At 42.7% G+C, this 24854-nt stretch overlaps 1 protein-coding gene across 3 annotated transcripts; it reads left to right on the forward strand.

The window, feature by feature from the left end:
- Positions 1-15643: 15643 nt before the first annotated feature.
- LOC143142003 (poly(rC)-binding protein 3-like) lies at positions 15644-24275 on the forward strand. 3 transcript variants are annotated; one of them, XM_076302692.1, is made up of 12 exons: positions 15644-15721; positions 15867-15890; positions 15998-16030; positions 16156-16272; positions 16867-16998; positions 19064-19192; positions 20405-20554; positions 21044-21085; positions 21910-21988; positions 22867-22919; positions 23439-23608; positions 24221-24275. In XM_076302692.1, exons 1-12 carry the CDS (start codon positions 15644-15646, stop codon positions 24273-24275), a joined length of 1062 nt encoding a protein of 353 aa, XP_076158807.1. The 3 variants fall into 3 exon arrangements, with proteins under 3 accessions (XP_076158807.1, XP_076158808.1, XP_076158809.1); XM_076302693.1 differs by having other exon boundaries at positions 21913-21988; XM_076302694.1 differs by having other exon boundaries at positions 20405-20479.
- The last annotated feature ends 579 nt before the right edge of the window (positions 24276-24854 follow it).

Raw genomic sequence — 24854 nt, forward strand, 5'->3', positions numbered from 1 at the left:
TTTTCACTGTTTCCATAATGTGTAGATGGGTCATGGTTGGAGAAACGTTAAAGCAGCTGCAGGTCAACTAACGTTAGCTAAGTCTTCATTACATCTGGCAACCCAGAAGAGGCTCGGGTCTGGTAGTCTTGAGAACTTTCATCAGTGTTTTGATTTTGGCCTACAGAACGTTCGGTAACAATCCTACAAATCGCACCTTTAACATTGTCCATTATGACATCATAATAGGGCAATTAAGCAATTAGAATCCTGTGCCAGGTGTTCAGGCCACCTACAGCAACTGTCACCGTCTCCATGCAAAGGTCATCCTTACCATGGAAAAAACTTGTGCACACACAAATAGAACTGTTGTTAAAATGTTAATTTAGGTCTATTTATTGTTTGTAACTGATCTGATTGAATTTCATGGATAATTACACTCTTTTTACATCATAAATATGGTGTGGAACCATACAGAAACATTTTTCACATGGCAATATTATACATATTTAAAAGGGATAAACGGACTCAAGGTTCCAACAAATTGTTATCATCTATCTATCTATCTATAAAGCAAGAAGCGTCTGTGTGTTTGTGTGTCTGGCATGAATATCTCGCTGACCGTTTGTCAGACTGACCTAAGATTTCGTATGTGGCTCGCGCGTGGCACAAAGGTGTGCACTCTCGATTTTGAAGATTTTTGAATGCATATTTCAAAATATGCTTATTTATGTAGGACATTTATCGCTGCACTGCACTGTTTCCAAGGGGACCAGTTTCAGGGGAGCTCCGCCCCATGAATCGTGTAGTCAGTTTGGTGTAGCCTACTGACATGCAGGTCTCACTTTGATGATAATCAGCCGCAAATTAAAAACGGATTACTTGGGAACCGCTTGTGGGTTAAGATGCAAGATGATTATCATGTCTGACCTCAACAATAAAGACTCCCTGTATGCAGTTTAATTGCTTGCATGAAATGATTACGCGGATTTTCCAACAACACACTAACAAACACGGGTATGTATGTAGTGACCACTCAAAATAAAAGTATGTGCAATAAACTGACACTTCGAATAGCCCAGGCTACTTTGGACTTGAGACTTTGACTAAACAAATGACAATTCCGACTGCAAGGTCCCAAATTGAAACGAGCGATAGGCTAATGCCACATAGCAAACAAGTTGCAGACTGAGCAACGTCACTTTTTACTTGACCACTCAAAATAAAAGTATGTGCAATAAACTGACGCTTCGAATAGCATTAGGAAGTTATTCAGTAAGCTATACAGTACACAATTAACTCAAAACAGTTGTTAGGCTTATGTCATTCTGATCTGTAGAAATGTCACATGCAGCCATGCCTAAATTTATTACACATGTATTAGAGGCCACATTAATTATAGGCTAATATATTATAATATTCAGTAGCCTATTCCTTATTGAATGCTTAGCTGGAATGATGTTTCCCTATCATCCTATTTTTAAAGCAGGCATACCTGTGGGCATGTAATTGGGCTACGGGTTTTCTTCAGGAATGGCATGTTTGAACGCGCACTGCACTTGTGTTCTATAATGATGGATTTTACTGAACTCCTTACTTACTGAACAGGGGATGTTCATTGACTTGAACATTTTGTTTTATCCATCCCCTCACTTATGCTTTTCAATAACCTTTTATTTGAGTTGTTTGGAGTGTTCTTTTGTCTTCATGGTGGAATTATAGCCAGGAATACTGATTGATCAGTGACTGGACCTTCCAGACACAGGTGTCTTTATATTACTATACTATACACATTCACTGCACTCAGGCGATCTCCATTCCACTAATTGTGAGACTATAGCACCAACTGGCTGGACTGCTGTAGATAGCAACAGGACATCAGTACAGAGGCTGACTGGTCCGGTGGGATGGCTAATGTTATTAGAGTATCAAAACAGGAAGTTAAAATAAGTGATACACTCTAAAAAAACGTGGGGGTGTTGACAACTATGAGAGGGTGTTTCTCCAAACAATGTGTGCTTGTTGTTTTATTCATCAGAAGTCTGCTGCCCTCTGCTTCACTTCTCACCATTCTCCTGTACTGGAGTGGCCTTGTTTAGGAATGTAATCCAAAAGCAGAGTGTTACTAATCTGATTAGTTTATAGGCTGCCCCTTGCTAGAATGGTGGAGTTTTTTTCCACTCTCAGTCTTAATGAGGTAGATATGGTTTCTTTGTGTTAGAGTGATTTTATTCCAGTCATAAGACGCCCTCTTAGCAGTTGCATGGGAAGATGGCACGTTTCCTCAGGGTACCTCCAGTTCTCAATGGGAGGGGTGGTGTGTGTGTGTCTGTGTGTGTGTCTGTGTGTGTGTGTGTAGGGGGGGGTTGTCTGGTGGAGGCAGAGCGCACAGCAGAGATGGGTGATTTCTCTTCATCCTCCATCCTGCCCCGCCCGCCTCTCTTTCTCTCGTCCTCTCACCCGTCTTTCCCCTCCGACTAACTTCACAGCGCAAGAACAAGACAACAGGTTTGTTTTTTTTACACAGAAAATCATCCAAACTTCTGTCCTCCACTTCCGATATAGAAGGTAAGATTCCCTCATTTTACACAATTCACAGCTTCAACTGTTCAGCAAACTAGCATCTCCACCTCTGAACACAGCTACTGTAGTCATCCCAATGCAATCTTGTTTGCTTCTTAAACTATATAAGATGCACCCCTATAGACATGTAGTATGTCTGTATTGAATCATATTCAGGCATTGACATGGGGATCTTTTCCACCATCTGTGTTTGCTAAGATGCTTTGTGTGTGTTCGCTGTGTGTTCGTAGTATTCGTCCGTTTAGTGAATGTCTTAAGCCATCCTACACAGAGGGACTCATAGGCAGTAATTATGGCACAAATCAGATTTCCCAGGCGTCCACTGCACATAGCACACACTAATAGGGTTACACAGACATGTCTGGCCATACACAGGAAATTATGCGGCTTCTTCTCTGCTCAGATGTAATGTCATGTTCTGTCTTACTAATGCTTTCAAATGATACGAGGTTGCTTTGTTTCTTCAGACAAGAGCATGGGCTAGACTTTCCGACACACACACACACACACACACACACGCGCACACACACACACACACACACGCACACACATGCAACCTGTTGATCAGTGCTGGCCTGCTATATTCCCTCTTGTTGTTAGCTTTCTGGCTTTTGTCATGCTTACAAGGCTGATGTCAGGGGAAAAAACATTTGAGTTATATTTATTTAAGAAATATATATGACTTTATTTGAATTTATTTAATAATATATTTATGGTTTTAGATTTTGAGAAGCGTTTTTTTTTTCATAGACTGCTAGCATATTTCGCCCTCTATGGCGTGATAATTCAATCTAAATAACATCAGCATGCCTCATCTGTCTTCTTTACCACATTTAGTAAAGGTACAAAATCACCAATGTATCAGGCAGTCAGACATGGGGAAAGTACATAAACTACACACATTGTAAAGGAAATAGACAGCACAAAGCGAATTTAACACACACACACACACACACTATCTCTCTCTCTCTCTCTCTCTCTCTCACACACACACATATACACACAGGGTATGTATGGTAATTAGTAGTGTAACCTGAAGGTCTCTTGGAAAACAGTGATGCATCTGTTTTGGCTAAAACAAGAAAATATGTGGTTGTAGTTTGAGTCTGCTTGCCTTTTGTATGCTACTCTGCAAGGTAACCCGCTGCTAAGAATTTCATGCATATTAAGCTCGCTGCTCACAAGATCCGATAAAGATCTTGGCTTCCTATTAAACGTATGACTTTGAAAGAAAGGATTTCTTTTTAGACTTGCCTCTACTCAAAATTATCACTTATGGATCTCTCTGAGAGTTAAGAGCATTACTACTACCATTTGCCATATATTACAGTATCTCTCTATTTCTCATAATCTCACTGAAATATATAATAAGGGAGTTAAAACATGCCACATTACTCTGCATTAATTTGCCAGCCGTACTATCTAAGTATGTTTCTTTGAAAGGTCAGACGGCACTGTGCTAAATTGCATTACTATGCTCAGGAGATGGCTGGGAGTTATTTCCAAGGCTGTGTCTGCCTGCCAGAGGACCACTGTTTATTTGCAAACTCATCGCTGATGACAAGACATTGGCCACAGTGGAACAGCATTCTGGTTGGCTGTACCTAGTCTGTTCAGATAATCAGATAATCAGATAATAATCAGATAGATAGATAGATAGATAGATAGATAGATAGATTGATTGATTGATTGATTGATTGATTGATTTAGACACACACACATTGATCGATCTGTGCAATTGCAATGCAATGGATGTAAAGGTATAATAGCTCGATGTGAATTCTTTCAGGGGAGGCCTTAGAGTGTCTGCTGTGACCCACTTTACCAGCTAAAAGTTACAGTGGTGTGCACTTACACAAAATATCCAGTAGAGGACACCAAAATCATGATCAACTTCAACTGACAAAGCCTTGAAGCCAAGATAGAAATCCTCCACATGTTATCTGCCATGGTAGCTTTAGTTTTCTGTCATCTTATCTTAACTTATTTTAACTTCCTGTTTTGATCTCTGTCAACTTATCTGTCATATTGACTTTAGTTTCTGTTTTCTTTTTACAGGTGACAGCTCAATGGATTCCAGTGGATGACAGGTATACTGTTGTGATCCAAATAGGCCAATCAGTGACAGACAGTATTTGATATGTAAAGTTAATTCAGATATACTATGCATGTAAAGATTTACATAAAAACACACACATATATATATATATATTCAGTATGTTTGGCCAAGAATACATCCTTGTTTTATTAACACGACATGGCACTATTTATCCTTACATTAGTATGTGCAGACTAAAGGCCCCACAATGAATGTTGGGACAAAGTGTCACTAATTTAATAACTACACAATATTTGCTAATTTAACACCATACCAGAAGAACAAACATGAGTAGGTCAGCTTAGTGCACCCACAAGCCCCAAGATAACGTTATTTCTTGCAGAAGACACTTTGTTCTTTGATTGTGTGACTTTGCACTTTGCCCAGAATTTAAATCTGGGTCCTAACATGTAGCAGGCTCTCAGTCATAATAAAAAAACTTTTTTGCGCATTTCTCCTGAGGACTTCCCAGGTGGGATAGGAGGGGCCATCTGACATGTCGGGCAGGCCCTGAACAGGAAGAGGAAGCTGAGGAAGCTTCTGGAATGTTCCTGGGGTAGGTAGGGACCAACCCTAATCTTTCATCACTCCATCTCACACAATCCTATACTCACAACATGGCATGTCTGATGCCTACCAGCTCAGTCCAGTAGCATGGGGTGCTGTCAGGTGTATGGCACATTGAATGACCTCAGTGAGCTAGTTCATAGTAATTTGCAACTGGACTACACAGCACATATCTGCTATGTGATAATGGCTGCTGAGGTGTTCCAATATGGAATTAAAGGTGCCGTCAGTGAAGGTTTACGCAATTTAAAACCCATAAAATGTTTTGTCACATTAACCAAACATCTCCTCACAATCCACTAGCTGCCCATCCTGTGAGTACACTGTAAAAATAAAAAAAACTGGTCTCTGTCCAGGCAGTCCAGGCTGAAAACTGGAAACAAACAAATTGGGGGCAGCCTGTCCCCTAAACAAAAACGAAACACTGTGTGGAGTTTCAAATACATGAAGGGAGGGGTGAGCTACTTTTATGGTATGTTTTGTTTGGTCCTTGATTAAAATATAATGTATGTTGTTTTGGACAAAACCATCTGCTAAGAAATTGAAATATAAACATAAACATAAACATAAACCAACGCAACGTCATGCGCAATTGTTGATTGCTCAATTGTTGACTGCACCTTTAATGGATTAGGTGGAGGTAAAGAAGAGTTTCCTCCACCAAGTATATTCAAAACCACATGCAGGCTGTTTAAGATGGTAATGAAATATTTGGAGTAAACATGATGGATTTGTGTAATAAGAGGTTGCTGCCAAAGCACATCCAAACACATTCATCCATCACATCCAGCATCTTAACAGACTGGTATGATGTCAATGGCCTTTTCCCAGAGACTCAAAGAATTTCTCCATTACAGTGGAGAGGTTCAGAAGAGATGTTTTAACATGGTTAAATGGCCAAAAAGGATGTGTATCCATGTATAGGCTAGGTATTCCTTGGAATCAGAAACAAAAAGTCTGCTAACACTAATATGTTACAAAAGAACAGACTGAAAAAAGGTTTATTTTTGTAATGTATTTATGTTCAATATAGTTCTAGATTCCCTTGCAGAAAGCAACTATTATTGTCCTATAGAGTGGATGTAGTTAAACAGCATCATGAGGATTTGCAGTGGTTGTTGAACTGTATTGGGAAACAACTAAACAGTAAATACGTTTGGCTACTTGGCTACTAAACACTTGCTTTGAAACTCTTTTTCACTTGTTCCTTGGCATACTATTTTTCTACAATCTTTTCATAGAGCAATTGTAAAAACTCCCATCCACCCTTACATATCTATGCACAAACTCTTTCACTCTCTCCCTCACACACTCACACACACACGCATAAACACAAACACTGACACACACATAGACACACACACACACACACACACACACACACACACACACACACACACACACACACACTAGTTTGCCGTGTGAGATAACATTGGCCCGAGCACAGTTCCATGTGAGCCTGCTGTCATTATTTATTGGTTTCCGCTCCCAGGCCTCTGTTACATCGACAGCAGCCATAAAGAAGGTCAGCTTCATTTTCCATTAGCGAGCGAGAGGGAACAGAGTGAATGAGAAAGAGATAGAGGGGGGGAGAGGGAGGGAGAGAAACTGAGAGAGAAGAGAGAGAGACAGAGAGAGAGAGAGAGAGAGAGAGGAAATGATTGAAATAATGACTGGAAAAAAATATATGATTGAGCAAAGATGGAGTTTGAGTAGGAAACAGAAGGCAATAAATATATTTTAAAAAAGAAAGAAAGAATGAAAGAAAGAAAGAAAGAAAGAAAGACTGAGTGGAAGGCAAAAACAGGGAGCGATGACTTCTCCTTGACCACAGAGGGAGCAGCGGAGGCCATCCGTGGCCTTTTGTGGCTGGGCGAGGCGTCGAGCACTCATGCCTTGTGGCTGTACTGTGGCCATGTGTGCTTTTAGTCCACTCTGGACCATAAAGAAAGGAGAAAAGAGGAACGAACGTCCTTTCAGACATGCACAAAGGAGTTACTGTAGCAGAGGCACTCCGACCCCCCCAGTGCCGGGGTCACCCCCATTATGGCAGCGTTCCTTTCCTCAGCGTTCCTTTCTCCCTGTGCCTCACGCCAGGCCATGGAAATTAGGCTCTGAGAGGGAACTTTTAATGATCTCACTGGGTATTGATCGTCCAAATGCACGTGTGACATTGCAGTGGTTGCAGTATTGTTTTTGTTTGTGGCTCTTGAATAATGGACTTTGTTGAGGGGAGGGGGGTCATGTTTGCAGTAAGTCTGGTTGCATTACTGGACACTGGTCACTGAACTTAGAACCAATCGGAATGTTTTTTTGCAGAATGTTCTGGTCAAAGTACGTCATCCATTTCACTGACAGGCACAGCAAGTAATCCTTCTCATATTTTGTCCTATGATAGGCACTCCATTTAGATTAACTTGCACGTAGATTAATATATCAAGCACCATGTCATCTCCTCTGTACAGTTACAAGCTGTTAATCATGTTCATTAAAACCTATTGATTTAATGAACAAGCCTCCCGACGCCTCTCAGGAACTCAAATGACTCCCCTGCCTCTCGCTCGCCTCTGTCTCTAATTAACTTTTACTCGGCTCAGCCCTGGAATCGAACACACTCTCTTACACACCCATATACACACACGCACACACATGCGCGCTAGCACACACAAACGCACATACACACGCATATAAACACACACACACACACACACACACACACTCTCTCTCTCTCTCTCTCTCTCTCTGTCACACACACTCAAACACACACACACACACGCACACACACACACACACACACACACACACACACACACACACACACACACACAAACACAAACACGCACACACAAACACGCACACACACACACACCATCAGTAAAAGCAATGGCTCTCTGCCTGGCTCTGATCACTCGCTCTCCTTCACGCCTCTCTTGGCTCATCTGCTGTTCAGGATGATGAGATGGGGACAGGGAACCGGCCCTGCTCACAGGTCACACTGGTCACCTTGCTGGGGGCCCTGTTGCTCTGCTTTTACCAATACTCCAGTCTGGCTCTGCAGTAGCTCCACTCTGTCTCCCTGTCTGTCTGTCTGTCTGTCTGTCGGTCTGTCTGTCTGTGTCTCTGTCTGTGGCCTGCTGTCTTGAGCAGTCCAATTCTTTCTCCATCTCTCTCTCTCTTTCCCTGTTTCTGTCTTGGTCTCTCTTAATGCTTGTCTGGTTTTAGAGTCCACTAGACACACTTGTGTATAAACATCACTTAATGGTGCAGTTTTAGTTTTATGTTGATATTATCTGAGATATTACATATTTTGGGTGTATTTCCTTTATGTTTTAAGTTTAGTCTGTGAATAGATGAGGACCAATACCTATTAAAGAAAATGTGACTGTAACAGTGGACTTTCTCAGCAGACTTGCTAATAGAAAGATTATGTATCCTCTAGGCAGCTCATCTATATTGCATAGGAGTACTGTGACTTTTCCAGCAGGTGATGGAATACACGCCTATAGATGAGCTTTGGTCAGTTTTCTGAGAAATTTCATTTTGTTACTGCAAATATGAGATATGTCTGGCCTGTGTGTCTGTCTGATGAGATGTCTCTCATCTCATCAGGTAAAGCCGCAGTCCTTGTTTGAATATAAGCCACGTTTCCTGTGACTTAGCAGTCTTTTCTTTCCCATACACTGTCTCCGGCTTAATGTGGAACAAATTTAATGCTCTATTTGTGCCATGCCCACAGGCCAGACAACGTGTGCTCGATTTGCAGTTGATTTTAGCCTATGGTTCCACTGCAGTGATTTACCACTTCCAGAGATGTTTAAAACGTCCTGTTTAAAAAAGCAAAAGCAACAACAACAACAACAAATAAAACCCCTCAGCTTTTTGGTTTCACAAAAGGCAAGCAGACGAAGTAGAAGGGAGGATGATGTGGTGATTTTCGTGTGTGTGTGTGTGTGTAAGGGGGGGGGTGGGGGTTGTCTCATGGTGCAAATGATTACTGAGCTGTCCGGGGGAAACAATCACGGGGAACTGGGACACACACAAATTGTATTGTCTTTGTCAGGTCTAATGTGATACCCAGCCACCCCTCCTCTCTCTCTCTTCTCTTCTCTCTCTCACTCACTCCCTCACTCACTCACACACACACACACACACACACACACACACACACACACACACACACACACACACACACATGGACACACTTATACGCTCACATACAGACACCACTATGCTTCAGTGTTATGCATCCACCCAGCCCATGGTGTAGACCTGGCATGAGGCCGTGATGACTGGAGATTAATTCTTGTGCATCTGACATCTCGGTGGATTTGCGCAGGGATTGTTAATCCCAGAGAGATGTCAGTAAAGCCCAACCTAATTCGAGCCATGAGATTTCAAATGCAGGGGCAAATCGGTAGAGAGGACACATACTATGGACCACAGTTTACACTTGTTCTGTCTTACCCCGCTTTCCCCCCCTTATGTCCAACATATTAACACATTTACTCTGCCCCCTGACCATCCCCCCTGCTAAACACACACAGCCGCGTGCCCTGTGTGTGTGTGTGTGTGTGTGTGTGTGTGTGTGTGTGTGTGTGTGTGTGTGTGTGTGTGTGTGTGTGTGTGTGTGTGTGTGTGCACGCGTGTGTGTACAGTATATGAGGGGGGCAGGGAGTTTGTTTAATGTGATACTGTTGGGTTGCCTGTTCCCCATTCATAAGTGGGTTATGTTTTACAGTACGTGTGTTAATAGGAGTGTGTTCATATATGTGTGTGTCCATGCTAGAAGCTGTATTTTGTGTGAGTGTGTGTGTGTGGGGGGGGGGCAATTAGAGTACATATGGTTATATGTCTCCATGCATGTGTATATTTGGCCTGTTTGTAAGTATGTGTGTGTGTGTGTGTGTGTGTGTGTGTGTGTGTGTGTGTGTGTGTGTGCACGCGTGTGTGTGTTGTGTGTATTTGCTGTTCTGGAAATGGTTGTCCATAGAGGCTGTTGGTTGCTCTGCCCCTTCGGAGCCTAACAGGGGTAAGAGAGGTGTTCTGATGCGAGATCTCACCCTTGGGCCCGAGGGCAGAGGTAGCCGCGATGATGCATCGCCCAATGGGTGCGCTAGGATGCCAGTGTGCCTCAGTGGGCAGCTCCCATGATCCCCAGGGAAAAGGGGGGGGATCCCCCAGAGCCCGGGCACCCCCTCACCCATTGACCCTCTTTCATCACAACACAAAGTGGCAGCATTGGCATCGTTGCTGAATCGCGCCCCGAAAAATTGCACCGAATCAAAGCTTCGATTTTTTTTTCACCATTTTGTCGTTCGCCAGAGGTCACGTGATCCTACTGCCCGCCCACGCGTCGCTGTCAGTGGACCAATCAGATGTCAGCGTTCGATCTAAGCTGGGCGAAACGCGAGGGAAAAAAATAATTTTCCTTCTGCGTGTTGTGCGCGTTTTTTCTATCTTTAATCTTTTCGCAAACGTCGAAAGTGGAGGCCATCTGTGTGGCGCAGCACAAAGGTAAAGCCTCTTTAAAAACTAATGCTTTTGCCTTCTTATGCCTCTCTGTCTTGTGGTCATTTTAGAAAATAAATATATAAATAAATCTGTCAAATTACAATGCGTAGATAGTGTTAAATAGAGAGTTTATTTCATTTGTGCCTTAACATGGGTCCTTTTACTAGACATTGTCCAGTTAGGGGCCATTGAGGCTTTGATTTTCGTCTTGAAATGTGTGGTCTCAGACAAAGTCAAATGGACAGAAGAGATTGACACCGGTCATAATTTGTATTTTTTGTGTTAATGATGTAATGTTGTATTAATGACGTGCACGCGATCATGGTGGGTCCATTATTAATTCATGCCGCACGTTCTAACGACTCCATGCGAATGTATGTGCGTTTCTTCGTGGTGGTTTTGACTGTAATTGAGTGAGGCGAGACCCTAAGCCGTGGTATCTCAGTGAGCAAACACAAAAGGCAGAAGCATGCCTCCATTCTCACGAGAAACATACATAGAGCTTGCAGCAGGGGCCCAATTCATTGTTGTCTTAATTACGACTCTGCCATATGTCATTGTCCGGGAGAAATAACGACGCAGTTCGAAAATGAACTGGGTAATTATTTTTGCTGCAAAGTTTTGGTGAGCTTTTGCTTGCAATTTTTTTGTTGATAAAGTAAGTGGATTGCGTCAGTACGTCATTTTTGATATGAAACCCCTGAGCGATTGGTTGGGATATAATGACCACACTGAATGCAATACATTCAGTATCTATTACCAACCTAAAACAGGGTAACCTCCAGAGTCATTAGTGCAATTATCATCACTGTGACATAATTTGTCTCGATCATCGGCAATAAACCGGTTCAGGGCTGACATGAATGAATAGAACGCGTGCTGTAGTCTCCAAAGAGCATCTACAGTGTACTCCTGCATCCCCACATATCCATAACCTTCAACCTAACCCTGTGACAGCCTAATACTTCCCTTCCACCTTGCTGCGCTAAATCTTCTCTTAAGTCTGTCTTTTTGGTGCCGAGAGTCCGTGGGGACCACCAAATGAAGATCAAGCGTACAGTAGGGAGAAGACTTTGTCTCTGTCTCCATCTGTCTTGTGGAGAACCCCCGTGATCTTTTTTTTTTCGCCATGACGTCCTGTAGTGAGAGATATTGATTAAACGTCCCAGCGCCGGGGAGAGTGATTAACCACTGAAAAACTTCTGGAACTTGCTTTGCTGCCTGGATGGGTGGGTGGGTGGGGGGGGGGGAGTCATTATTTATTAACGATAACCGATGGGAAAGTAGTCAAAGTTGACTTGGTGGTCAAAGTATGTCACCGGTTTGAGAGGTCGGATTATGATCACTGTTTTCCCAAACTGCATGTATGAGAGGAGATGGTATTATCAGGTGATCGCAGTGGTTGTGTAATCTCATTGCAGTCATGATGTTATTGAGTCGCCTACTGGAGGTTTCCATTTTCTAAATGTGCCTAGGGCAATATACATTTTATCACATCAACATACTGTACATCAGTTAATTTGGCTTGCTTTATGGAAAAAAGATTGCATCTCACAGCTGCATGAAGTAGAATACCAGATTAGTGATTCCCAAAAGTGGATGGGTGCCAACATTAAATAAATTGTGCGGCCACACAAATAAAAGTAAACCGCATTGACTGTGATTTGATGCAACCTGGTCTTGTCGGATCCGACTGCTTGCCTTCAATGTGGGTATTTTTGTCTTTATCTCTCATGCAGTTTTGATCTTAAGGTTGGGATGAGGGATCCAGTGGATGCAAATCCTCCTTCAGCATTAGAGCCTGTCCCGACCAGAGTGTTGTAAGAGGCTTTGCATGAGCTGAGTGTTTGCACATCCAGACACCAGATCCGACCTCGATCCGGCCGAAATCTGGTCCAAATTTGGTCCACATCTGCTCCTGACCTGCAGTTGTCGTCTGTGGCTATCCATTCACCTGTCACCGATGGGTTTCAAGTCAAGCAGAGCAAGGTCAAACAGAGTGCCAGAATTGCCAGCTTTAGTGCATTACACCTGAGAGACCCATTGGTCATGGCACTGTAAAACTATCACTTTTTAACGCCGTGGAACCATTCAGCAATTCCTGGAACCCAAGAGGTTATTGCAGTCGACGGTTAGAAGTTGAGGAAATTTTCTTGCTCCTGTTAGCTGTCAAGTATAGCTATAGGTGAAAGAGTGACACATTCCAAAAATTGCATAGTTTCAATTTTTTGAACAGACGTTAGTTTAAATCTCGCTGGCCTATGGAATTTTGGCTGTTCTGATACTATAGGAGAATTGAAATCTGATTTGATTAGGGATTACATTTTCGCATTTATGCCTTTTTTGATTAAGGATTAGATTTTGACACCAACACTCTGACCTTTGGGTCACCACAAAAACATTGTTGTTACTGTTGTGTGTCCTTTTTTTACAGATATTATTATATTTAGATGCTCTTCTTATTTTTCACAAAGGTGCTCCTAATCGAGTTTTCCTGAAGTGAACCAACCCAACAACCAAACCTGTATAACCATAGACTCAGTCAATGACATTTTAATAAGTCATAGCCTAGTGTGTCAGGTTTTATGTAACGAGAATGTTCTTTGACACGTCACTTGTCAGACAGTCACCTGTACACCGCCATGCCTGACAGGGTCACGGCCTACAGCACAGCTGATGAAGCCCTCAGAGAAGTCTCCAGGCTCTTTCCCTCTTTCACTGCACTTCTTTTGTTACGAGGGGTTGTTAGTATTGACTTTTTGCTCCGTGGATCTCCGTGCACTTGGCTTGCTCTGAAAGGGCCGCCCCATTGCTCATTGTCAGAGGCTCTGCATACCGCAGGCCTGAAGTATTAAAACTGAATCACAGCAAGAGAGAGAGAGAGAGATAAGAAAAGAGCTCCTTTGCTCTCTCTCTCCCTCCCTCCCTCTCTCTCTCTCTCTCTCTTTCTCTCTTTTTCTTCTTCTTCTCTTTAACATCGCTGCGCAGTCTGCAGTGCAGAGCAGCAGAATTGGGGGGGGGGGGGGGGGGGGGGTTAGAAGCGAGAGCATGGGGGCTGGAGAAAGAGAAGGGAGGGAGGAAAAAAGGGAGCGTTTTTGCGGAGCGGTGCTCAGTCGAGCGCGAAGCGTGCTTAATTCGATAGCCGCCACAGAGGAAGGGGGCAGAAGCTCTTTAGCAGAAGGCTTGACCCACTTTCCCCATCAGATGTCACCTCCGTGAGAAGCGGCACTCGCTCACTAGCAGTGATGGTGTGTGCGCTACACACATAGAGAGAATGAGAGAGAGACAGAGAGAGAGAGAAAGAGAGAGAGAGAGAACAAGGCTGTGCTCTTGAAGCTCAATTAGCACAATGGTAAATGTGTGTGTGTGTGTGTGTGTGTGTGTGTGTCCATGTCGATGAACGACAAGGAGACAGATAACATCTCATGTCCTGTTAAGACAGAGGAATAAGGGAAGGTAGATAATGTGGGAGAGAGAGAGAGAAGAAGAGGTAGAGAGGAGGAAGAGGGGAGAGAGCGAAGCAGGGAGGATAGGAGGAGGAAGCAGTCTTTGAGTAGGCCATGCCTGGAAGCTGGCGTTTGTTCAAACATGAGGCCATTTTGTTTGTGCAGAGACGTTGGAAAATGTACCCTCCTCTCTTGCTCTACACACACACACACACACACACACACACAAACACACACACACACACACAAAAATACAGATTAGCTAAACATGTTTGCAATGTTTAAAATAGGATGGGATGTTTAAAATGTAACATTTCAGCGGAAGCAATACATTTTCCCTCCATTTCATCCTTTATTTATTTTGTGTGGCAGCCATTTTCACCAGCATTAACACTCAGGCCACTCGGCTACAGTACAAGAAAGCAGTTCTCTAGATGGACGCCATCCCATCCCATAATACTGCCCTCAGCCCCGAGGCAACAGTGCTGTAATGCAGCGGCTTTGATTTCTTCATCATACTCTCTCTCTCTTTCTCTCTCTCTCTCTCTGGCTGGATCCACAGTAGTCATTTGGGGCTGCTTGTTTTGTGGATTATTTCTCGGTGCTGGCTACGTTGCCCTCCAACCTCTGGATGGTCTTAACCCCGGATTAGGGCTTTATGTAATCCCAGCATCCTCTGAGAGATTGGAGGAGGACAGCTGGCAACAACAGTGCCGATCCCCATCTCTATCCACTCTCCCCTGCCCTCTCTGCGGCTTCTTACCGGACACCAGTCCAGACGGCTCCAGACTGCTCTCCGAGCTGCAGTGTAGTGACTGATGATGGCGGTGATGGATGGGTGTTTGTGAGGGAGCATTTTGGCCGTGGTCTGAGGTTGTTGACATTGCGTTTCTACCAGACGCAACTCTTTACAGCCTGTGTTGTTATAAGCATACAGTGAGGACGCATAGTTGTTGTTGTTTTGTCCATATCTCAGTGTTACATGAAATACTCACCGGCTCATTCGGTAGGCCTCACAGATTTACTAAAATGGTATTATCGCAGGCTTAATACTCTTACATGAACAAATGCATATTTCCATATCTCCTCTCAAAGCAATTATCCATACATCCATGTTGTCATGATCCAATTGGGTAGTATGATTAGACTACCCCCCCTTGTGGTTCAGTCTGGTATAAAATGGAAGATAATGCTTTGAGATGTGCAAGTTCCTAAAATGGTGTACACTATCCTTTTCAAAAGATGCACAATACCACTGTCTTGTAAGTGCGTGCATGGACAAAGTAGCATGCTATGCAAATGTACAGTAGATGTGTTTATTAGAATATATCACCTTACCGTTGGCCTGTCAATCTTGCTCATTGCAGGTGACTGGTTGGCTGTCCTTCCCATCACTCACTCTCTGACCCTATCGGATCCCTCTTCACGTGACCACACCCAGCCCTTCTCAACCGAACCCATGATGGAACCTGCCAAAGTCCAGTCCGAAGGCGGGCTGAATGTCACCCTCACCATCCGGCTCCTCATGCATGGCAAGGTAAGCACAAGTTTGTTGTTTGTTTGTTTGTTTGTTTGTTTATTGGCAAAATAATAATTAAATTAAGTATTGCATGCATGCACATCTGACCCATGTAGTGAGAGTATTTTGTCATTGATTTGTTCATCTGCTTGTCATTTTGCAGGAGGTTGGTAGCATCATTGGAAAGGTAAATGACCGCTTTTGTAGAATGTAACTTATTACATATAGTTTTCCAAGAACTGAAGATTTAAATAATTAAACAGTCCAGTGACTCTGCTGATCTTCTCTCTTCAGAAAGGAGAAACAGTCAAGAAAATGCGTGAGGAGGTAAGACCAGCCCTTTACTGTGTCATACTTACTTTATCAGTGTGATAATATGGTCAGCAGGCCATTTTTTGTATGCTTAAAAACTGTATTGTGTGTGGTTCTGTATTCCTGTGGTTCTTGTGTAGAGTGGCGCTCGCATCAACATTTCAGAAGGGAACTGCCCTGAGAGGATAGTGACCATCACCGGCCCCACAGATGCCATCTTTAAGGCCTTTGCCATGATCGCCTACAAGTTTGAAGAGGTACTTTTATGCAATTGCTTTACTTTACATAAGGGGTAATGGCCGCCGAGGTGTCCCAGTAAATTACAAAATTAATGAACGAGGCAGAGGCAAAGAGTTTCCATTAATTTTATATTTAAAACAGATTTATGGAGCATATCTAATTATTTGACAAATGATAAGAATATCTCAAGCCACAAAGGACTTTCTAAAAGAATAACTTTTATTTGACCGTCTCTCTACAAAAAACTAAATCTGAAAGCATTCAGCTACGGTAAATGGTGCATGCTAACTGTTTGACTTCACTGTATTGTAAGATGCTTTTCATAACCGCTTTGTGAAATAACATTGGCTTCACTATAGCTGATACCTTTGTGAATGATGCTTTATTTCTTTTGTGCTAAGACAAAGTACCTGTCATCAGAAAACTCTAAGTAGAACATTCACTATTTTTGCTATGGAGGCATGCCAAGGACTACTTCATGAAGATGTTAATCGCCCCATTTTTAAAGTCTGGAGTTTAGCAAAGAGCCTAGAATGCTGTGTCATGGAAGTGTTCTGAGCATTATGGAGGAGCTGGTGATCTGGAATGTTCCATTTTGTATCCTCCCTCAGGACATCATCAACTCCATGAGCAACAGCCCCGCCACCAGCAAACCACCTGTCACCCTGCGCCTAGTGGTCCCAGCCAGCCAGTGTGGTTCCCTCATAGGGAAAGGGGGCTCCAAGATCAAGGAGATGAGAGAGGTAAGGGGTGTGTGTGTGTGTGTGTGTGTGTGTGTGTGTGTGTGTGTGTGTGTGTGTGTGTGTGTGTGTGTGTGTGTGTGTGTGTGTGTCAGGTATCAAACAAAGGTACAAAGGTAGTCTACAAAGCTTTATTGTTCTCAGGTAGACAGGCTCAGTATGGTATGCCTCTGCCTTCAGGCTTCTAGAAAGTGTGGATTTTCTATTTGAACTGAAAGCAGTACCCTGCAGACTACAGACTCTTCCTACAGAAGATACACCATGTAGTTATTGTCATCAATAAAGCAAGAGGTTCATGGAGAATTCACAGCGAACAGAAAACTGTTTGCAAACGTTCGCGAACGTGTTTATGTTTGCGAATTTGAACACAGTTATGATTGCCCCCAGTGTAGACCCAACATATTTTTGTGATTATGAAGGGGTGATAAGAGAACATAATCTCCCCAGTAGAAAGGCGTTTATTGATTTTGTTCAATCCTTTCTTTCTTTAATGCCTGTAGCACAGAAATAAAGTATATAAATCACATACATCATTCATTATGACTAGATATAAATCATTATAAAAAGTACTGAAGCATACTGTTCCTGTCCATTTACTGAATCTTACTTGCCTGGTTGATTCTGTGTGAATGCTAACGTTCCCTCTCCATAATCCTGTCCATGTTGAAGATGTTCAGGTGTCGCCATTAGATATCTACTGTAGTTTGGAGCAACCTCCGAGAGGACTAGATACTTTTTTGTTTTCAAATTTGAAAAATCAATGTTTACTAATAGAATATCAAACTTCAGGAAAATACACAAAAGTTAAGGGCCAGTTAAGGTCCTTTTCATGTGCAGATTATTGTGTAAAGTTCATACACCCATAGGTACAGTATTTATCAAGTTCCACCTACAAATAGAGAGAGATGCTCCGCCAGACCCCTCTTTGTCTTTGTTATCATCATCTTTGGCAGAAGTGCTAGTGAATAAAAAGCTTTGTCTTGTTTACCTGTCCTGAGTCAATTTACTGTCTGCACTGTTTTACCATTAGACATTTTATTTTATAATTATCTCCTTCATATTGAACTTCTTTACACAAAAAATGTGTGTTTGAATTACTATTTAAATATTCCTTTTTAACTAACCATGTAAAATTTTAGCTAGCTCTGACTCTGAGATTATGAATTTCATCACTGGTAATGCTGTTGCATGTATGGTTATGGTCATGGTTACTTAGCAGACACTTTTACCTACATACATTTGTAACTTCATATGTATAGTGTATGACATTAAATTTAGATATGTAACAGGGAGGCCCCACCAGGCACGTAACTGAAGCGGTCTGTTTGCGTAGTGTATGCTGCAACAGCCCCCCCCCCCCCCAAAAAAAAAAACTGCACTATCCTATCCCATCCGTAGTGTCTATTTATTTACAAATGTGCATACTGTAATTACACTTATACATAGCCATATTCTACTGCTCTTCATCCTGCACATACACTTATTCTTAATACTAATATAATGTTACTGTTTCTGCACTACAATGGTGCTACCACACTGCACATACTGTACATATCTGTTTATATGGTTCATACTAAATATCCACATTTATTCAGTTTTTCTGTAATATATTCTGTTAATACACTACACATATCTATCTATTGTTCTTACTACTACTATAATGGTACTGCCACTACATTGCACATATCTGTACATGTTGTTCACACATTGTTCATATTACATAGCCATATTTATTTTGCTCTTATAAGGTAACTGCTAATACACTGCACATGTCCTGTCTATGCACCACCTACTTTGTATATCACATTGCACTTTTCTGCTTTTTTCCACTTCTGGTTAGACACAAACTGCATTTCGTTGCCTCTGTACTCGTACCTAATCTAATTAGCTTCCACTACAACCGATGGAACTGGCTATACCAGGCATGATAGTGACGTGTACGTTCAAAAAAAAGTCTTCTAAAACAGAGCACTTCAGTTGCAAACGCGGTGTAGCCCGGGTGTAATAAACTTGAACTTGAAACTCCATGTCTGGCTGTAGCTCACATTTGCTGGTGTTTTCTCCCTAGTCCACGGGAGCCCAGGTGCAGGTGGCGGGGGACATGCTGCCCAACTCCACAGAGAGAGCAGTCACCATCTCGGGCACGCCAGAGGCCATCATCCAGTGTGTCAAGCAAATCTGCGTGGTGATGCTGGAGGTATTGGGCTCTGTGTGTGTGTGTGTGTGTGTGTGTGTGTGTGTGTGTGTGTGTGTGTGTGTGTGTGTAAAAGCATGTCTAAATGTCTATCTATGGTCCTAATAGAAGACATCTCAACTGCTAGTGGTTAATAACAGCAATCACATAGAAGAGCCCATAGAGACTTGGTCTCAAATTGACTGGCAGTTTCAGACAAGCCTGTTGAAAGCCTTTGAAAAGATTGTACTTTCAATATAAGTGAGGGGATTCCATTTCTTTGAACAGATTTATATATTTTTTTCTGTTTTTTAATGCATATTGTAATGTATCTCAAATAGCAAATGCACACCAAACACAACATTGTACAAGATACTGTGTGATTCATATTAAAAATCCATTTTATAACATGCTGAAACTGTACATGCCTAAAAACATGAAAAAATGACCCACCAATGGAGAAATTTAGAATTTGATGTGTTACATTTTTACATTTTAAATTTAGTTTTGATATTTTATGACATATAGTCCTTGTTACATTGTATCTACTCTAAATGCAGTTTGTCAACATATTATCTCTCCAACTATAGCAGCACTTTGATACTTTGCACCTACATGACCCCAAACCTTACCCCTATCCTAACTCTAACCCTGGCCCTGGTTTTATGTAATTACACTGTATCAAAGTGCTAATGCTTATCAGTACTTAATATGTCATACAGCATCTGAATGGGGCGGTGGTAGCATAGTGGCTAAGTAGCCTGAAAACTTGTGGGTTCAATACCCACTGTTGTGCCCTTTAGCAAGGCTCTTAACCCCGAGTTGCTCTGGGCACAATGGCTCTTGTAATATAATTGACATAAAAGCTAAATGAATAGATGTAAATGTAAATCTAAAGGTACAGTTACACTGCAACAAGGGCTATGCACCACAAACTTAGAGAGAAACATTTTGTTATCCTTTTACCCGTGTTAACATCTGATTACCCAGATACAGATGGAACCAGATCCACAGCTTTTCTTTGCTCTCTCACTCTCTCTCTCTTCCTCTTTTGGTCCCTCCATCCCCTCAGTTTTTACAAGTCCCTCTCTCTGACACGGACCTATCAATTAATACTGTGTCTGCCTTTTGCCCTTCTCTCTCTCTCTTCACCCCCTCTCTCTCTCTCCTCTCTGCCCTCGTTCTTTCCGGCTCCGTGTCCATCCTTGGCTTTGCTCCTGTCCACGCCTCTCTAAGTCCCCTCCCAAAGGTGCCACTATCCCCTACCGGCCCAAGCCGGCCGCTGCCCCAGTCATCTTCACCGGCGGGCAGGTGAGGGCAGCAGACCCTCTGGCTGCGTCCTCCACAGCCAACCTCAGCCTGCTGCTTCAGCACCAGCCACTGCCTGTGAGTACCACAGACAAACTCTAATACACATGTGCACACACACACGGACATACACACACGGACATACACACACGGACATACACATACACATACACATACACATACACATACACATACACATACACATACACACGCACACACACACACACACACACACACACACACACACACACACACACACACACACACACACACAGGCACACAAACACACACACACACTCACTCACTCACACAATCACGGAACCTATAACTATTTGACATAAAATATGCAGATACTCATATATATATATATAAATATATAATATATATATATATATACATATGTATTACTTCTTCAGTTCCAAACTGCCAACTGACATGCTGTCTGCCCCCCCCCCCCTCCCCATCTCTATATCTCTCTCTTCTCTCTTGTCCACTGGCTTTATTCTCTCTCTTTTATTCCTCTCTTTCTCTTCCACTCTGCATCCTTCCATTTCTCTGGATCAGCAGGCTTACACCATTCAGGGACAGTATGCCATTCCGCACCCAGACGTGAGTTTTCTCCCCCTCTGACACAGACACTGATGCCTTTGACTATGACCAGCCTTCTGCATGCCTCTTCTTTTTGGACTTCCTCCCGTATTAATATTCATCATAATATTAATAGCGCATTTCTGATATGTGATAATTTGTCTGTCAGAGCCGAATTAGATCTCTACCCTCCAGAACTTGACAGGACATGGCTTGAGGGAGATCTGTGAGGAAAGATTGCCTACCCATGCATAACTGGGTCGAATTGATCATTAATCTTTAAACGCCTTCGATGTTTCGTCAATGATAGAGGATTGAGGTGCAGAGCGAATCGGACACCCCCCCCCCCCCAACCCAACGCTAGCTTTAGCACTTTGCGCCTCAGTAGGCTTCATATCTCCGTTCAGGCCAAGTCTTTACAAAAGTTTCCTCTAGCTTTTTGACTCTTCTTTCTTTTCTCTGTCTGTTTTCCTTTCTTTCGCTCTGTCTTTCTTTCTGTCTGTCTGTTGCTCTTGCTTTCTCCTCCTCCACCACAACGGTCCACAACTTCTCCTCACTCTATCCCTCTTTCTCTCTTTTTCTTGCTCTCTCTTCCTTTGTCTGTCTCTCCCTTTCTCGCTTTCTTTTTGTTTCTTTCTGTCATTCTCTCTTTATCTCTCTCTCGTTCTCTCTCACTCTCTCTCTCTCTCTCTCTCTCTCTCTCTCTCTCTCTCTCTCTCTCTCTCTCTCTCTCTCTCTCGTTCTCTCTCACTCTGTGGTGGAGTTGTGGGCGTCTTACTCAGAGTGACTCCTGTGTTTCTAATGATAACCTCTTAGTCTCACTGTCCTCCTCCTCCCCCCCTCAGCAGTTGACCAAGCTTCACCAGTTGGCTATGCAGCAAACCCCTTTTACCTCCCTCGGGCAGACCACCCCCGCTTTCCCTGGTACGTACCCACGCTCCCCACTCTTAAAAAAAAACACGCTCCTTCTCACCATAGCACCCGTAGAGTCACCACTCTCTTTTTTGTCTGTTCGTCTGTCCGTTTGTCTTTGTCACTCTTTTTTTCGTCTTGTTTTTTCCTTCCACCCTCTTTTTTCAACACAAGCCTGGTCAATGCTATTGAGGTTATATTTTTTTTGTTTGTTTATTGATTTTTTTATTCATTTATTTATTTATTTATTATCTTCCTAAATGAACATGGGAAAGGTGTCTTCAGTGAGTCGAGAGAGGGGTCCATTTTTTTCAGCATCTCTGGACTAAGCCCAGGTTGTAGAATGAGTTTTGTGTAATATGAAGAGCATCCAGAAGGGGGTGCTGTACTGATCATTCTTGAAATATTCATGTGAAGTTGTCAGCTTCCTTTCATGCATTACGAATGCTTTGAACTACAGCCTAAAAACAGGTTCAAAAAGCGCAAACAGCAGTTGATAGGAATAACTGTATATTCTTAAGGACCATGAGTGGACATTATCATCTTGATCCGTTGCTAAACCCAACAGTCTTTAAGGTATCCTCTATTTCTTGCTTGCTCTCGCTCTCTCTCTCTTTCTCTCTCTCACTCTCTCTCTCTGTCTGTCTTTCTCTTGGTATCTCCCTGTCTCTTTTTTCTTGCTATTCTTTCAACTTTTCTCTCTTCCTCTTCCTGTCTTTTTTCTTTCTTTCTTTCTTTCCCCTCCTCTCTTCCCCCTTCTTCTTTAACTTTCCTCTATGTCCTCCTTCACTAAATCTCTCTGTCTCTCTTTCTCTCTATCACCCCCCTCTATCTCTCTTTCTACCTATCTCTTCCTCCCTCTCTCTCCCGCCATCCCCTTTTCATTGCAGGTGTGGATGCCAGTCCACAGGCCAGTACTCATGAGCTCACCATTCCCAATGATGTGAGTATAGTGTGGCTTCCTCAATCTTTTTATTATCACACATGAGCACAATCAGACCCAAATCTGGCCCAGTGTGGTTCTGATCTCCCAGATCCTGGCCAGATCAGGGCCACATCATTGCCGGGCCCTTCAGTGTCAAGTATATTCCGGGTCTGCCAACTGAGCATCATTCAGAATTGTGAAAACACCTTAACTGCACAAACTGTCCCAAATCCTTCATCGCCCCCATGATGTTTGATGTTGATGACAATGCTGTAAAAAATGCCATCATTAGAGATGTGTGTGGTGGGGAAGTTAATCACAGCCTGACAAGGGAGGAGGCCGGTGAATGATGAATACAGTGGGAATAACAAGAAACAAGTAAGCTACGGCATATAAAGACATATTTTACTCGGTCCTCCTGAAGTTTGCCTCTGGGTTTAAGAATGATTTCTCTGTCGGTTCGAGTCGCAGGGTCTCCAGGGATGCGCTGTGATTGGTGGACAGGGATTGCATCATACCTCTTCTGTTTCTTCCCAGCTAATAGGCTGCATAATCGGGCGCCAGGGAACCAAAATCAACGAGATCCGACAGATGTCTGGGGCACAGATCAAAATTGCTAACGCCATGGAAGGGTCATCCGAGCGCCAGATCACCATCACTGGAACCCCCGCCAACATCAGCCTTGCCCAGTATCTCATCAATGCCAGGTAAGCCTTCAGTTATGTCACACACCAGAATCAGGGACTCTCCTGGGTCAAATCTGATCCAGAGTCCCAGTGGCTCTTAAACTGTGGGGGGTGTGGATGACCTCCAAGAGGAGTCACCAACATTATGCAAGGGGTCATGAAATGATGTGGATGCATTTTAACAACTTTAATAAAACATTAACAACACAGTCAGTATTTTGACACCTCTGGTCATATATTTTATATCTGGTTAGTAAGGGAAAAAGACAAAAATTTACTGCATGTACAGTATTGTAAAACTAATTTTCACTCTAGCTTTACCCATTCTTCCACCTCAAATAAATGTTATAATAAAAAATGTACATTTCAATATCCCTAATCAGGTGGACAAACCTTGAACTATACATAAATATATAAATATATATTTTACTGTCTGTCAGAGAAGATGGAAGCAAGGAGAAACTCCTGTCCTGTAAAATGCTAAATAATCTACAAGGATTCCTTTGACTCCTTTGACTGTTGCAAAGCAGACATGCTTTTCTTGGAAAGCTATAATTTAGTGCCCTGAGGTTTTGATAGAATAATGAGACACAAATTAATGACTGTCACTCCTCCCAACGACACCTCTGGCAGGTTCAGGGATGTGGCGGCCATGTGGACTGACCCCTCCTCTATGACGACTTCCTGAAGCCCCTGACATTCCTCCCTCTCCCTCGAAGCCCGCGACGGATGACCCTCCCACGTCGATACAGCACTATTGGAAAAACAAACCACTCCCTTCCTCCGCCCCTTTTTCTCTTTTTTGGACCTTCTCAGCCTCAATAACGACCTGAGCAATCAACCCCAACTGAAGCTTTATTCTCAGGAAGTTTATACGGCTGTGAGTGACAAAAAAAAGCATTGATTCATATAAAAAATATTTGTTTTTTTGTTTGTTTGTTTGATTGATTCTCATTTGTGACATGCTAGCCATAACACACCTACATAGTTTTCTTGTCAGAATGTTGACAGAACTCCGCAACCCCTGCTATAACCATTCCAGACTCTGATGCTGTATGTGTGTCTGTGGCTTATATTCTCAGTAACGCACTCAAAATATACAGCATGAAGTACATTGAATGGTTATAATAGGTGTTGAGCATGCACTGGATGCATTGTGTAGGCTATTGTGTGAGCCAATGTCACAGTTGATTTGTTTGTTTGTTCTTTTTGTCTGTATAGGTTTAGCCCAGTGTGTGAGCATGCTGCATATTTAGTCATTTTGTTT

This window comes from Alosa pseudoharengus, unplaced genomic scaffold (assembly GCF_046254945.1).
Source record: "Alosa pseudoharengus isolate Yale_2024_CS ecotype anadromous, Long Island Sound unplaced genomic scaffold, YU_APseudo_1.1 YU_APseudo_1.1_scf_24, whole genome shotgun sequence".
Lineage (NCBI taxonomy): Eukaryota > Metazoa > Chordata > Actinopteri > Clupeiformes > Clupeidae > Alosa > Alosa pseudoharengus.

Coding starts and splice junctions, on each gene's coding strand:
- LOC143142003 (XM_076302692.1), top strand. CDS start 15,644: ATGATGGAACCTGCCAAAGTCCAGTCCGAAGGCGGGCTGAATGTCACC. Junction 19,193..20,404: donor TCTGCGTGGTGATGCTGGAG/GTATTGGGCTCT, acceptor CGCCTCTCTAAG/TCCCCTCCCAAAGGTGCCAC. Junction 23,609..24,220: donor CAGTATCTCATCAATGCCAG/GTAAGCCTTCAG, acceptor CACCTCTGGCAG/GTTCAGGGATGTGGCGGCCA.